At 50.0% G+C, this 12,593-nt stretch overlaps 5 protein-coding genes across 5 annotated transcripts; 3 read left to right on the top strand and 2 right to left on the bottom strand.

Annotated features, from left to right (window-relative positions):
• Positions 1 to 786: 786 nt before the first annotated feature.
• Positions 787 to 2,036, bottom strand: GCG54_00013897 (NADP-dependent alcohol dehydrogenase 7; the record flags this gene model as incomplete). The annotated part of the gene is made up of 3 exons (XM_045413743.1): positions 787 to 1,033; positions 1,114 to 1,762; positions 1,820 to 2,036. 3 exons carry the CDS (start codon positions 2,034 to 2,036, stop codon positions 787 to 789), a joined length of 1,113 nt encoding a protein of 370 aa, XP_045261822.1.
• Positions 2,037 to 3,743: 1,707 nt separating this feature from the next.
• On the top strand, positions 3,744 to 5,168 carry GCG54_00013898 (uncharacterized protein; the record flags this gene model as incomplete). The annotated part of the gene is made up of 4 exons (XM_045413744.1): positions 3,744 to 3,926; positions 4,047 to 4,313; positions 4,427 to 4,641; positions 4,715 to 5,168. 4 exons carry the CDS (start codon positions 3,744 to 3,746, stop codon positions 5,166 to 5,168), a joined length of 1,119 nt encoding a protein of 372 aa, XP_045261823.1.
• Positions 5,169 to 6,144: 976 nt separating this feature from the next.
• GCG54_00013899 (uncharacterized protein) lies at positions 6,145 to 6,497 on the top strand (the record flags this gene model as incomplete). The annotated part of the gene is made up of 2 exons (XM_045413745.1): positions 6,145 to 6,271; positions 6,319 to 6,497. 2 exons carry the CDS (start codon positions 6,145 to 6,147, stop codon positions 6,495 to 6,497), a joined length of 306 nt encoding a protein of 101 aa, XP_045261824.1.
• Positions 6,498 to 7,015: 518 nt separating this feature from the next.
• On the bottom strand, positions 7,016 to 7,950 carry GCG54_00013900 (uncharacterized protein; the record flags this gene model as incomplete). The annotated part of the gene is made up of 3 exons (XM_045413746.1): positions 7,016 to 7,591; positions 7,638 to 7,812; positions 7,874 to 7,950. The coding sequence occupies 3 exons, from the start codon at positions 7,948 to 7,950 to the stop codon at positions 7,016 to 7,018; spliced, it is 828 nt and encodes a 275-aa protein (XP_045261825.1).
• A 3,504-nt stretch (positions 7,951 to 11,454) lies between these two features.
• On the top strand, positions 11,455 to 11,775 carry GCG54_00013901 (uncharacterized protein; the record flags this gene model as incomplete). Its single annotated transcript, XM_045413747.1, has 2 exons — positions 11,455 to 11,625; positions 11,677 to 11,775. 2 exons carry the CDS (start codon positions 11,455 to 11,457, stop codon positions 11,773 to 11,775), a joined length of 270 nt encoding a protein of 89 aa, XP_045261826.1.
• Between the last annotated feature and the right edge of the window lie 818 nt (positions 11,776 to 12,593).

Raw genomic sequence — 12,593 nt, forward strand, 5'->3', positions numbered from 1 at the left:
CCATCACGCAGTGTCGAGAGAATTGCCGAAGGTAACTCCTATGACGTTCTCTGCTGCTTCAAAAGTGGCTTCAAATGCTGGATTAGTTGATGCTGGCAGGAATGTGATAAAATCTTATTTGACAGTAGTCTCATGAAGTTGTTATATGTATTCGTCATTTATTGTGAAGAGCTTTCCAATCGGTGGAATAAGTGCTCTTTCCACCATGCACCATGGAATTCATGGGCCCGAAATCAAAGACAGCGTTGAGGGCTGCACAGAAGATGTCTTTTCCAACGCTGAAGGGCTTCCTAGTAGCAATGTCGCATTCAATGCCCATAGATCTAACAGTCGGGTAGAGGTTATATAAATGTTCGGGGAGGCTACTTCATATAGGACCTTAGCAGTCATATGGTCTTGAAGCAGACGGCGATAAGCCTTCCATGCTTCTCCGGTACGCAGTTGTAGATTCTCTACTACAAAATCAAGCTCGTCTAGTTCCAAGAAATATGACAGGGGAAACATGGATACACCGACTGTGCAGCCAGCCCCAGACGACGAGAACGCATTCATGACGTTGAACCACGGATTCTGTGCGTGGGGCGTTAAGAAAAGCTGGCGGGAATTGTCTTTCTTTCCCTTACAGATGAGTTTATATACATTCTCCATGTTGCTGTTGAAAGCTGATTATGTTGTCAAACATGCCTTGGCCGAAGCTCTTTTCGCCGCGGACCTGACCTTTAGGCTTCAGGACCGAGAAGCAGACCTTCATCATGGCAAGTCTCAGGAGTATCAGGCACCTGAAACTCAGAAATGTCTTTCGTTGACCAGCACATATCTGTATCGCGCTTTTCCATCCTCCATGTCCACTATTGCTTGGTTGGCATCCTTCATGGGTCTCGTCTGGATCCAAGGCTTGACGTTTCGCCTTACAGCAAACTCCAGCATTTCTTGGATTTGACTCACAGACCCAATGTTGCTGCCACCGACCTGAATATTATTCATGATGAGTGTAAAGGCACTGATTTCGGGAAGCTTGCCTCCATCAGGAGATCTGAAAGATACGTATTAGTTAAAGGTAACCAAATGTCGCTTTTTGACACACCCTATTGCGTGCATTCAAAGTAGACTTACCCAACTTGAATGAACGATCCTCCCCATTTCAACAAGCTCAGATATTGCTGAAGAGGCATATCGGAATTTGAGACTGTGCAAATCAAAAGGTCCAAAGTTCTCCTGTTTTTCCTGGCCCATTTCTCATCGTCAAGAGTCGCGATATACTCGTCCGCTCCGAGCGTGAGTGCATCGCCTTTTTTCGATCGTCGCCTTGAGATTGCTACCACTCGGTCGGCGCCCATAGCTTTGGCAAAAAGGACTCCAAAGTGCCCTAATCCGCCAAGTCCGATGATACCCACCGTCTTTCCGGGACCGCATCCGTAGTTTTTCAAAGGTGCGTAGACTGTAATACCGCCACATAGCATTGGTGCCGCCGCCTCGGACGGCAGGCCATCGGGAATCTTAAATACGAAGCGGCCGTTGGTGCGGTTATAGTCCGCATAACCACCCATAGACTTCCCTTCACCATTAGGGTAGATAGACCCATAGGTGTCGACACGTTCTCGCACGCAGGCATTCTCCTCTCCGCGAGAACAGTCTGGGCAATCGGTCCGGAGACAACTCCGGGCCTGGGCACCAACCCCAACGCGATCACCAAGACGAATGTGGCGCACATTCGAGCCTACACGAACGGCTTTCCCAACAATTTCATGACCGACACAGCATGCTGGAAGAAAGTTAGAAGAGCATCTTCTCTTCCTTTTCAAAGACGCAGAAGACTTACGATAGTCTGTCTTGCCCCAGCCAGAACGGAGTGTGTGCAAGTCAGATCCGCAAATTCCGCAGTGGGATATTTGAATATCGACGTCATTTTCGGTCCAAGCCTTTGGTTCAAAAGACCCCCATTCCATCTTTCCCGTCGCAGAGTCCGGACCCAGACCTAGCCATCCTTCAAACTTAATTGCCGACATCTGGTTATCGTGATCGTCTGTATTCCGCATTTCAATCTTTATGACTGTGTGCAGGATGAGGGACGTGAGAATCCATCGCCTTTTTGTAGCTGAGTTTGGACCGGGGGGTTTGCCGACTCGAGCCGATGTTCCTGGAGTGCGGGGTTTCAAACCATCATACGCTGTTGGGGCTTTCACTTGGCGCACAGCTACGCATCTGGGGTGAGGATCGCTCGATTGCGGGGAAGATTGTTGACTTAACAACTCATTGCACTTCCCGAGTCTATCAAAACAAAGGAAAAGCAATGCTGTTATTGATCCGCGGCGATCGACGTACACTAAAGGCCGTCGAATCAATCCGTGCAACTAGGGACTTAGTATTGCATGTTGCCACTGCTGCTGCCACTGCAAATTACCATCTCCCAACAAGTAGACTGCATCACCTCTTGGCAACATGTAAGACTGACAAAAACGGGCAGTTGCAGTTCTTCATCGCTTCGAGTGATTGCTGAGGCATGGGAGCTGCTTGGAATTCATGGCCAATAACGTAATTAGAATGTAAAAGGCTGCGGCTCTGTGTACTGCATAATCTTGTCTTGCATGTAGCTGTTTCGATCAATGTCTGCGTTGCAGAATATATGTGATGTAGTAAAAGTCACTTGCGGAACACTGACGTTTGTCTCATGTAGGCGAGTGTTGCAGAGCATTGAGATCTCTGTAGCGTATCGTATTGTTGTGTATCAGACGAGACAGTGCCGGTTGGGGGGTAATAAAGTGGACGATGCAGAGCTTACCCGTGGAGGCCTTAACAATGATAAGCTCTCGTAATGCAATCAATCCCTCGCGCGTTTTCGACTTCTAGGATCCTCACTACGATTGAGAGTGATGGAGTGTAAGCAAACACTATTGTATTAGTTCTGTGCTTTCACGAGGCTACAGCTATGTGAATTCGCTGGTCGCTTTCCTATCTTGGTTGTCGCTCGGAAGCGAAATGTTTGCCGAATTTGACAACCAGGTTGGTCGCACCGAAGCGAGTCTTAGAATTAGTCTCGAAGGTCATCCCTGTTTAACCACAGAAGCGCAAAACCAAACAGTTTCTCCGTTCCCTGCCATGATTTCTCACGGCAACCTCTCTACCCTAGTGGATTATTATTCGAATGAATCGTGAAGTAGGGCTGGTGCGCGCATCATTGATAAAACTAAATCCTGAAGTCAGCAACCTTCAAGTCAACCCCTCAGTATTGACAGGGGCAATCCTTTGTTAGTCGTTCTCCGTTGGAACCTTCCCGCCGGGAAGAGAGCTATGACGAAAGACGAACATGCCGAGTGGCTCGCGAGTTTAAGTACCGTGGCTTGGAACGCGTGTGCCTGCCTTAACATTGCCGGCTACCCTGAATTGCATGTACAATCCTAACCCCGTCAAATGATTTCTTGGGGTAAGTCGGTTCATGAATCGTGGGCACTGTTACGATATACCTTTCTGGGATAGGCTCGGATGGAAAGTTCCATTTTTGTTGGAAGGTAATGCCATGACCAAACTCTGCTCATGTAAACCAGCAAAGACCACCGGAAAGCCGTTTCAGACCGACGTTTCCATGTGTTAAAACTACGAGGAGTTCTTCCAGAGGACTTCTAGTGTTCTCCTACCTACAGTTTATTCGCTCGTTCATCGAAACTGAAATCCAACAGCGTCCCTAATGGTGACCGGATTGTCCAGCCATCCAATTGCCTCTATCGGTCACTGGACGCGGCTGAGGCATGCCTTCCATGACCCCGGAGGAGGATTCGGCCTTCAGAGCCGAGAGTCGAGCGGATGAGGTCTATGCGATACATCTGACATTCTTCCTTCTGTCAATTATCTCCGTATTGGCGAGATTAGCTGCGGCAAAAGTGTCGGGGAGGAGGTTCACGTGGGATGATTGGCTGGCTATAGCAAGCCTGGTAGGTTCTTCTGCCCGACCACGACCTCTCGGTCCACTGCGGTCAAAACATCATGCCGCTTTCCTGAGATGGAATGACTTGGATGGTTCAGCTAGAACATAACTAACCAAAACATTACAGGTTTTCATCGCTGGTGTGTTCACCGGGACCATGCTTTGGCTACGATTCGGTCTCGGCAGACACGAAGTCGTGGTTCAGGAGGAGGATCCGATGAACATTGTCTACTTCTACCAAACAATATTCGCGAACGAGATCTTGTACCCGTTTGGACTGGCGACTGCGAGGCTATCTCTTGTGGTGTTATACCATCGAATATTTGGGCTCTTTAACGCGCGATACTACTTGTACGGCTTGATGGCCTTCATCATGGCTTGGGCAATTTACGCTGTAAGTAACATTATTGCATTGCTCACGAACTGTCAAGGACACACTTTTTGGCGAATTCAATTGGAGTGGCTGGCCAGCGATGGGTAGGAAGCCCGCTGACAAGGTTATACCAGACACTACCGCTGATTCTGGCCTGCAATCCTGTCTCAAACTTCTGGACAAACCACAGAAACTGCATCGATATTTCGAAACTCTATATCAGCATAGCGGTCGGCAGTATCATCACCGATTTCATTCTCATCATTCTTCCGATGCCTTATGCGGCACAATTGCGGATGTCATGGTACAAGAAAATGCTTTTGTTGATGTCCTTTGTGTTTGGCGGCTTGTAAGTCATGTCTCTGGTCCAGCGCGTAACTTTACCTTGGCTCTTCTACACGGCTTCTGATAATGAGGGTTAGCAATTGTTTTATAACCATTATCCGTCTAGTCAAAGTCACAACATTTGACTTCAAAGATCCGACTTGGGGAACAGTCGATCTAATGATCTGGACCGGTCTGGAGGCATACTGGTACGTGTACAAGCTCAATTGCCAACGTAGGTGGAATCTATTGACCAGTTATTCAAGTGCGGTGATATGTTGCTGCCTACCAACACTCCGTCCCTTGTTTAGCTTCCATCGGACCAGAGAACGTTCCCGGCAAAAGTCCGACAAGAACGTCAAGGCCTCAGACCCAAGTACGGAAGGGACTCTCACGGTGCAAATGGCCGAGGCCCACGAACTTGATGAACAGCTGAGAAAACCACGTCCCGCCCACCGCACACTGGAGGAGCAGTTTAAAGACTTTGACTTTGGCACAACGACTTTGAATGATCTACGAAGATATGGCAGAGCTTCGGACTTTGATGACTAGCAGACGATAATAGATGAAAGAGAAAATAATTCAAGTTCCAAGAAATTCTACTCAATATAGTTTATAATAGCAGCACAACCCCATGTGTTAGTTTCAATCGCTGAATAGAAACTCTGTGAGCCTGACCACAACGAAAAACTATTTGTCTGACGCAATATCGTATTCGGCGGGCACTCTGCGGTCATCACGCGTACATCCATCTGCAAGAAGAACACGTCCAGCTGCTGAAATCAGAATACTGAGTAGGTTTGGGGGGGTTGCCCCATGCAAGGTGAGTGCGATATGTTTTTGCCAAGGAGTGAATGTGTAGCAGCAGTCGCCGATCCTCGCCTAACGTGTCGCGGCTATTTTTGAGTTGGAATCGGCTCAGACTCGCCGGTTTTGCATTGGCAGGGTGATTATATACTGTGGAATCCGCGGGCCTGTCGTGTTTAGCACCAATGCTAAACAACCATTTCGATTATTTCCAGAGAAACATGAATAGTAAGCTTAATAGCAAATCCCAAACTTCCACTTGAATGACTATAAGATAACTTTTGCATGGACATACAATGGCTAGTTTCAATATCAACATTAGGACAAAGAAGACGTTGGGTGAATGAGTGATATCTCTGTGAGGATTATCTCATTGTGAGATCAAACCAGGAGGGAATTCTTTCAGAAAAGGTACCTAACGCCCTGCATGAGGTGCCAACTTCTAACAACCTCTTCCGCAGTGCAAAATTTGATTGAAGCGGGGTGTCTCCTCCCGAGCAGACTCGGAGGGCAGAAGTGGTAACTGTGCAGACCCTAGGCTATGGACCCCAGCTTCTCACCAATGCCTAACCCACTCCTGTCTTACCGGCAACTTGGATCCAACAACTTCCCTTCCGCCATTTTTGCGACAGCTGACTATCACGGTTTCTGCTGCTTTCAACACCAGAGTCACTCCGAAGACATCTCTCAACAACAGCTGCGGCAAACCTGAAAGCTGACGATGGATCACGGTACCAACAACCAGTCCAAGAACAAGGACAAGGACGACCCTGTCACATCCACCGCGGCTGTTGACGACGCTCCTCCGAGCCCTTCCTCCCAAGCATCTGACTCGACGATGCGCTCTTGTAAGGCAATCACCCCTTCTCAAGAAAGTCTTCTGACATATTGACAGTGATGGCAATGGATCAAGCTACCGAGAAGCTGGTCCACCTCTCGCGCATGGTCGCTAAATCCAGCATGAACAGCGAATTCCTGCAGGACACCGAGCCGGCTTTCGCCAGCGCCTTGGAAGTCTTCTCCAGTGCAGCTCGTACGGTCGTCATATTGGCCGGCGATCGCAAACTGAACTGAGCACCTGCGGCACGGTCTAGCAAGCGTCTGTCGGCAGTTGTGCATAGTCCTGCCAATCTCCATTCGATCGAGTGGAATGAGTCGCTTCAAAGATACGCGCTTGAAATCTGTTGGGAGTGAGTCGCACCTGCTTGTAAGGCCAGTTTCCTCGACACCCGAACTGACCCATTATGGTGACAGCTTTTTCATGAGTGCCACGCCCGCACAAGGTCTGAAGGATCTGTCAATGGGACCGATGACGCCAGATGCGCATTATGAACAGAGCAATCAAATTTTCTTTCCGCAATAAGACAGTGCACTCCTTAAATGACCAAGTGTGAATGCTCTTTAGCCGAGCCCTGTGAAGTTTCTTGCATTGCTACGGAGAGGCAATGCTGTTGGGAGGCAAGCGAGCAAAGTCGATCTTTGAGCAGCCGATGTCGTGTGATGCTCTACAAGCTCCGCCAAAATTGTGCTTCTGAATTGCCTGCCCGGCATATGCGAAGACAAGACGCTCATATGCCCTTGATTCCTCCACTTCATAAAGACCCCATGGTCATCGGCCAGTCTGGTTGATTATTGAGCTCCAGCGTTGTTTCCTCCACAACTTCTTGCAAACCGTACGGTCCAGGCTGTACGGCGATGGCCTTCCAGTAGTCATTCATGGTGCGTGCGTCCAAATCCTGACCAACTTGGACCTTCCAATCCTCCACCCAGATGGGATTTGGAGCCACCCCTTGGTACAGCACCTTGAGCTCAAGCCGGCCGTAGCGTCTCTTGCGATGGCCAAGAACCACGAGAACTCGCTTCTTCGGGAAAATAGGGCTGATTGAATTGATAGCGCCATCGCGTCCTCCAGGGAATGAAGCCCAGTATGCAGTAACCTCAGACAGGGCGATCCAACTCAGTTCCAGCTCCGTCTTCCAACCGGTTCGGTATAGGTGGTTTCCTTTGATAACGGCGTAGAGCTGGATGTTATGAGTTCCGTCAGCAAAGACGATACGATGAGAGGCGATAGAGTCGATGACGTTGACCCCTCGATTGAGAATATCCCACAAAGTTTGAGAGCCTCTGCGGCGCTCACCGACTCGATCTTGGGATATTTCCGCTGGGAACTGCCCGTGTCAATTGCGTTGCCCCTAGTATGGAACGAAGACGTACTTCTATCTCTGATTCTCGTCCAAAGATCTGTGGAGGCTGCTCTGCCTCACTGTTGCTGTTGCATCGGGCTTTGATCCTTGCCATGATCTCCCGGACATTGAACGTAACCATCAGACGAGCCGGTTCTTGAATATCGGACACCGTGCTGTCAGCCTCTTTGTCGCTTTCCCCCATGCTTCGAATTTGTTCAGCTATCCAAAGTTAGCAATCTACTCATTGAGCACGGTAGAACTTACGTTTTGACTGAGAACTCGTCGAAGTAGCTTGTGCGTTGGCTTTTCTGGCTGCTTGATTCTTTCTTCGGGTGACCCATGCTTTCCTCATTTTTGCTGAGTGGTCAATTTTTCCCGGTTCTTTACAAGCCCTGGGAGACGGGACACCCGAGTCTTGCTTTGCTCTCTCATTGCGCAATGGCAGGCTGAATGACATTGTACGAAGTGCCTTTGTGATAACCGATTGGGAAGTAGGGGTTTGAAGTACGGCGCTCCAAAGTCGCCTGGCAATAATGAGATTGGCGGGCAAACTCGAAATCGGCTTAATAGGTGAGGTCGTGTAGGAAGAAGAAAGGCCGTTGGCTTGTTGAGGACTGGGCTTTACGGATAGGATGTTGTCAATGCAGCTGCTCGAACCCACAGACAGAATGGCGCGTACTGGGGATTTGTTTGTGGCAGTTGACGGTAGCGAAACGCGGTAGGTACAGCCCCAAAGCCTGGTTTTTGTATATGAAGCACTCTTGTGACGACTCTGGCGTACTTCAGATCGCAGACGAAAGAATCGATACCACCGCAGCGGGAGATGATATTGAAATTGTGGGGTCATATCCAAGCCTACCTCCCTTGCGAATTTTCAGAGACGGCAGGTGTGCTGGCGAGCAAACAGACCTATGCCAAAAAAAGAAAAGAAAAAAGCCCCCCATAAAAAACGTTACAAGCCCTGGGAGGTTCAAAGAAAGACGGCGGACTTAAGCAAAGGTTGATCTCTGCTGCCGCTACTTACTTCATCAGATCAAGCCATGCCCAAAACTTCAACTCTTTGAGGAAAACAAATCGCTTACTCGTGGTGTAAGCACTTTAACAGCTGTTAACTGCTGCTCGTCGGCAATCTGGTCATCCATTAGGTGGCACAAAGCTGTATGTCTGTTTCTCGATTCCGGCCTAGCACTGTTGCACAACATGACTAGTGTCTGGGTCCAAGAATAAGGCTTTCCGATTTGCCTTCGTTCCGAGACAGCCAAGACATACAGAGGCCAGCCTGCTTTTTTGGCTTCAAAACTTACAGCATAAATGTGTTGCTTTCTACATCATGGCGTTGTGTAACGCAAATATGTCATGTGCTGGTAATTTGGGCTAGATATACGTAGTTTCCCCGCTCCCATTCCTCTACTCTCCCCGTTCTGGAGGTTGCCATCGACAATCCAGAAGTTGTTGCCCTAATGCCTAGTCCATCTTCTACCATTATCACTTACGTTTGAGGCTCGGTATCCTCAAACAGTTATGGATGGCATCAGAACATCCCTTGAGAAAATGCCGCCTGAGCTGATCGAGATTGTCCTGGATAGCCTTCAACCTACGAACTTAATATCGATCATGCGGACATGCCGAAGCCTCCGAGCACCCTCTGGATCCGTCTTGCATAGGAAGTTCTTCTTCTCCTACATGCTGCCACGGCTTGTCCTTTGCCTCATCGATTCCAGTGGCACCGCCGGGTTGGAAGGCACAACCGCCCATATCCAACAAGTAGTTCTCAGTGCGCTTAGTTCGAGAAGCCGATACCTAGCGGGAAGTCTAGAAGTCTTTGTCGCTGCGGAAATCTATACTGCGGAACTGGAACCACCATCATGGTTCCACATGCAACGAAGTCAAAGAGCGAGGACCCATGTCAATCGAGCGTTTTGGAATGCCAGAATCAATCTACTTCATGCCGCTGCCATGTCCGGCGCCGACGATGTGGCTCAGTTTTTGTTGGACCATGGAGCGAATGTCAACACTGGCGCCGCAGTGGGCAGCTCTCAAGATGACTACGATTCCTTTCCTAACTTCACACCCTTTGAGTTGGCAATCGCCTCCCAAAGAACAAATACTGCAGGCGTTCTTCTGAAAGCCGGCACATCCATTGGTCGTGGATGGGAACTGGCTTTGGATGGGGGAGAGTTGGAGCTGATCCGATTGATTTTAGCTCATCATCCCTTCATTGCCAGGAGACCCATCGAGTCTGATGTCGGTCCCCCAATTTTTGGGACATTTTTATACCATCGACGCGGATGGGCATTGGCTGGCAGGGTATACAGCGCGCCTCCAGCCGACGTGGTGTCCGAGCTGATACGCGCTGGTGCCGATATGTACTTCAAATGAAAGTGGGATGATTGCGACGCTGACCAGTCACTCATGCGTGCGATCCATCTTCACTGGAATGAAGTAGCTGTAGTCCTCGCCTCGGAGTGGGCTGACAGCAGCTGCCTCAGTCAGTTGCTCGCCTGCAAATGGACTTCAGGAAACGAGCAGTTGGCATTGCGCTGTATTCATATACTCAGGTCCCGTTTCAATGACAGAGTGGCAGTCAATCGCAAAGAGAACATGGCAACTGCAGCTCAGCCAGGGGAAGCGGCGACGAGGACAACTTCATGCCATGTAGCGGTGAAGCTTTCGGTCATGTAATTGTAAAGTCTATTTTGCCGTCGGCGGTGTCTTGTTGGTCAGAACTCACTTACTCTCATCCAACGACCCCTACCCATTCCCACTGTCAAGGACCCAAGGGGACTAGCCGCTCTCGGCAAACTCTAGCATCAGAGTGCGAGATGTCTGACGGAATGCGACGCAAGCAAACTTGAAGCAAACCGTTGTAATAAGTAGCTGGAGATGATGGCGCCAAGCCAGGTTGCTTCGGCTTCTCAAATAGGAATGAGGATAAATTTGTTTCAGGTGAGATATATGTAATCTACGGATACACTGCGGCAGTTTCTCGTGGCGAGCATACGTAATTAAGATGAAAACCACGGGCGGCGTTCAGCGGCAAGGATGTCGAAGCTAGTCGGGAGGTTGCGGAACCTCACAGGATGCCCTGGCTCTGGCCGGAGATTCGGAACTGTTCCCGTCTCGAGCCTGGCTTCGTTCGGTGAAAAAAAAATCATCTCCGGCGGTTGGTTCCAAGACTTGAAGACAGGGCGCCCCGCTGTCATTGGACACCCACCCTTCCATGGCTCTGGGCCCGGAAGTGGGAAGTGAGAGCCCCATTTCGACATCGGCCAACCACAAACACACAAACAGCTGCGGCGGAGCCTCAACTCCGCAAATTCTGGTGCCGCACGTCGACCGTTGGGAAACGTTGGCTGGGATCAAATCCGCCCGCAGCTCCAGTGTGTCTGAGTGGATGGTAACGAGACAACTTGCGGGGGTTCTCTGCTGCTGATCAGGGGTTGAGACTGGAAACTCATTTCGCTAACTTGGCAATGGAGCCGGGTGGGAATTTCTGAAAGCGGCTTCTCCCTTTCCAACGGCCAGACACGAACCTCGCGGTGGCCGCTGCGTGTTCGATCTGCAAGGGTATTGACGGGCCGGGGCCAAAAACCGTTGCCGATCAAGCTCCCGTGGAGAAGCCGCGCTTGTTGAAAAACCTGCCAACATCATCCTCGACACTACCGACCTTACCGACCTACGTATTATTGAACTGGACAGACGTGAAGACTGTGGACTTGACCGACGTGTCCTTGCCGAACCGCACTCAGCAGTTGACCAGCAGAATCAGTGAGACCAGACTCCGCCACAACGTACGAGCAGCTGCATTAACAGAATCAGCTAGCAACCTGCGAGTTCCGCCCATTATGTCCACCACCCCCGAGAACGAGGCCACGCGCGCGGAGGAGCGGTCGCGCTGCTGGACCACCAACGTCGAAGAGAACGCTGCGGATGAATCGGAGCACCAGCACAGCGGAGGAGGATTCTTGTCCGGATTATCCGGCATCACTGTCACGACCGAAATTTCTATCCAACCCGTATGTTCTCGCCATACAACGTTTACAACAAGCTCGCTGACAGGTTCTCAGCACGAGGAGAACACAGAAACGATGACTACGACAACAGCAACAACAAACTCCGAGACTGGCCCGAGGAGTGACGACAAGAAGACAGAAGACAGCCATTAGTGAAGCTGTTTGACCATCCATGGGAGTGGCAGAGCTGGGAGGACCATTGCTTTTTGTGCTTGGAGCCGGGATTGCGAGGGACACACATTGTGTAGCGTGCATTTTAAGAGCAAGTAATACATGTCGAATTTTCCCCACCGTCTTCAATACTTTACCGCACAGCCGAAAAGTCCCCAAAGGAGACAGGTAGGATGGGTGGCCTAGCAGTTTTGGATTCAGGTGCGGCCGCCCGTGGACCTTCGCAGCACCACACGCATCTGGTTCCAGTAGACTGGGGAGCTTCGTGTCAGTTGCTTAACATTCTCTTGGACACGACCGACAGCAAGCCTTGACTCTCAGCTACAGAATGCCTTATACATTCCGCAGAGCGGTGAGTGGCCGTCCTCAGTGTCAAGGTGGCGGCATCAGGCAGTCTAGCAGCAGCCGCAGCTCGAAAACCCTGAGAGCATCCGCAAACAAAAGAGCCTTGCACGGCCGAGCCGATGGCCGCTTCCTCTGTGCCCTCTTTATTTTTGCCTACTCGAAGCATTCATATTTCTCTCAGTCATCGAGTCACTAATAACTCTGTTTATCTGTTCTGAGATGAATGCCACGCGCCTCTTATCGATTGCAACCAGTCTGTCGATACCAACCTCTTTCCCCCTCAAAAGCCGCCAATGTGCGAAAACCAATTGGCAACACCCCACCTGACAAAGGTTGCTTTCTCCATGCTTTCTTTTAATGTTCGCGTGAATTGCTAACTAGATCTCTCGAGAAGGCGCCGATTGTGCTCTGCGAAGCGCACCACCGGGTGCGATCAAGACCAAGTCAAGCATGAG

The sequence above is a fragment of the Colletotrichum gloeosporioides genome (genome assembly GCF_011800055.1).
Source record: "Colletotrichum gloeosporioides strain Lc1 chromosome Unknown consensus_60, whole genome shotgun sequence".
Lineage (NCBI taxonomy): Eukaryota > Fungi > Ascomycota > Sordariomycetes > Glomerellales > Glomerellaceae > Colletotrichum > Colletotrichum gloeosporioides.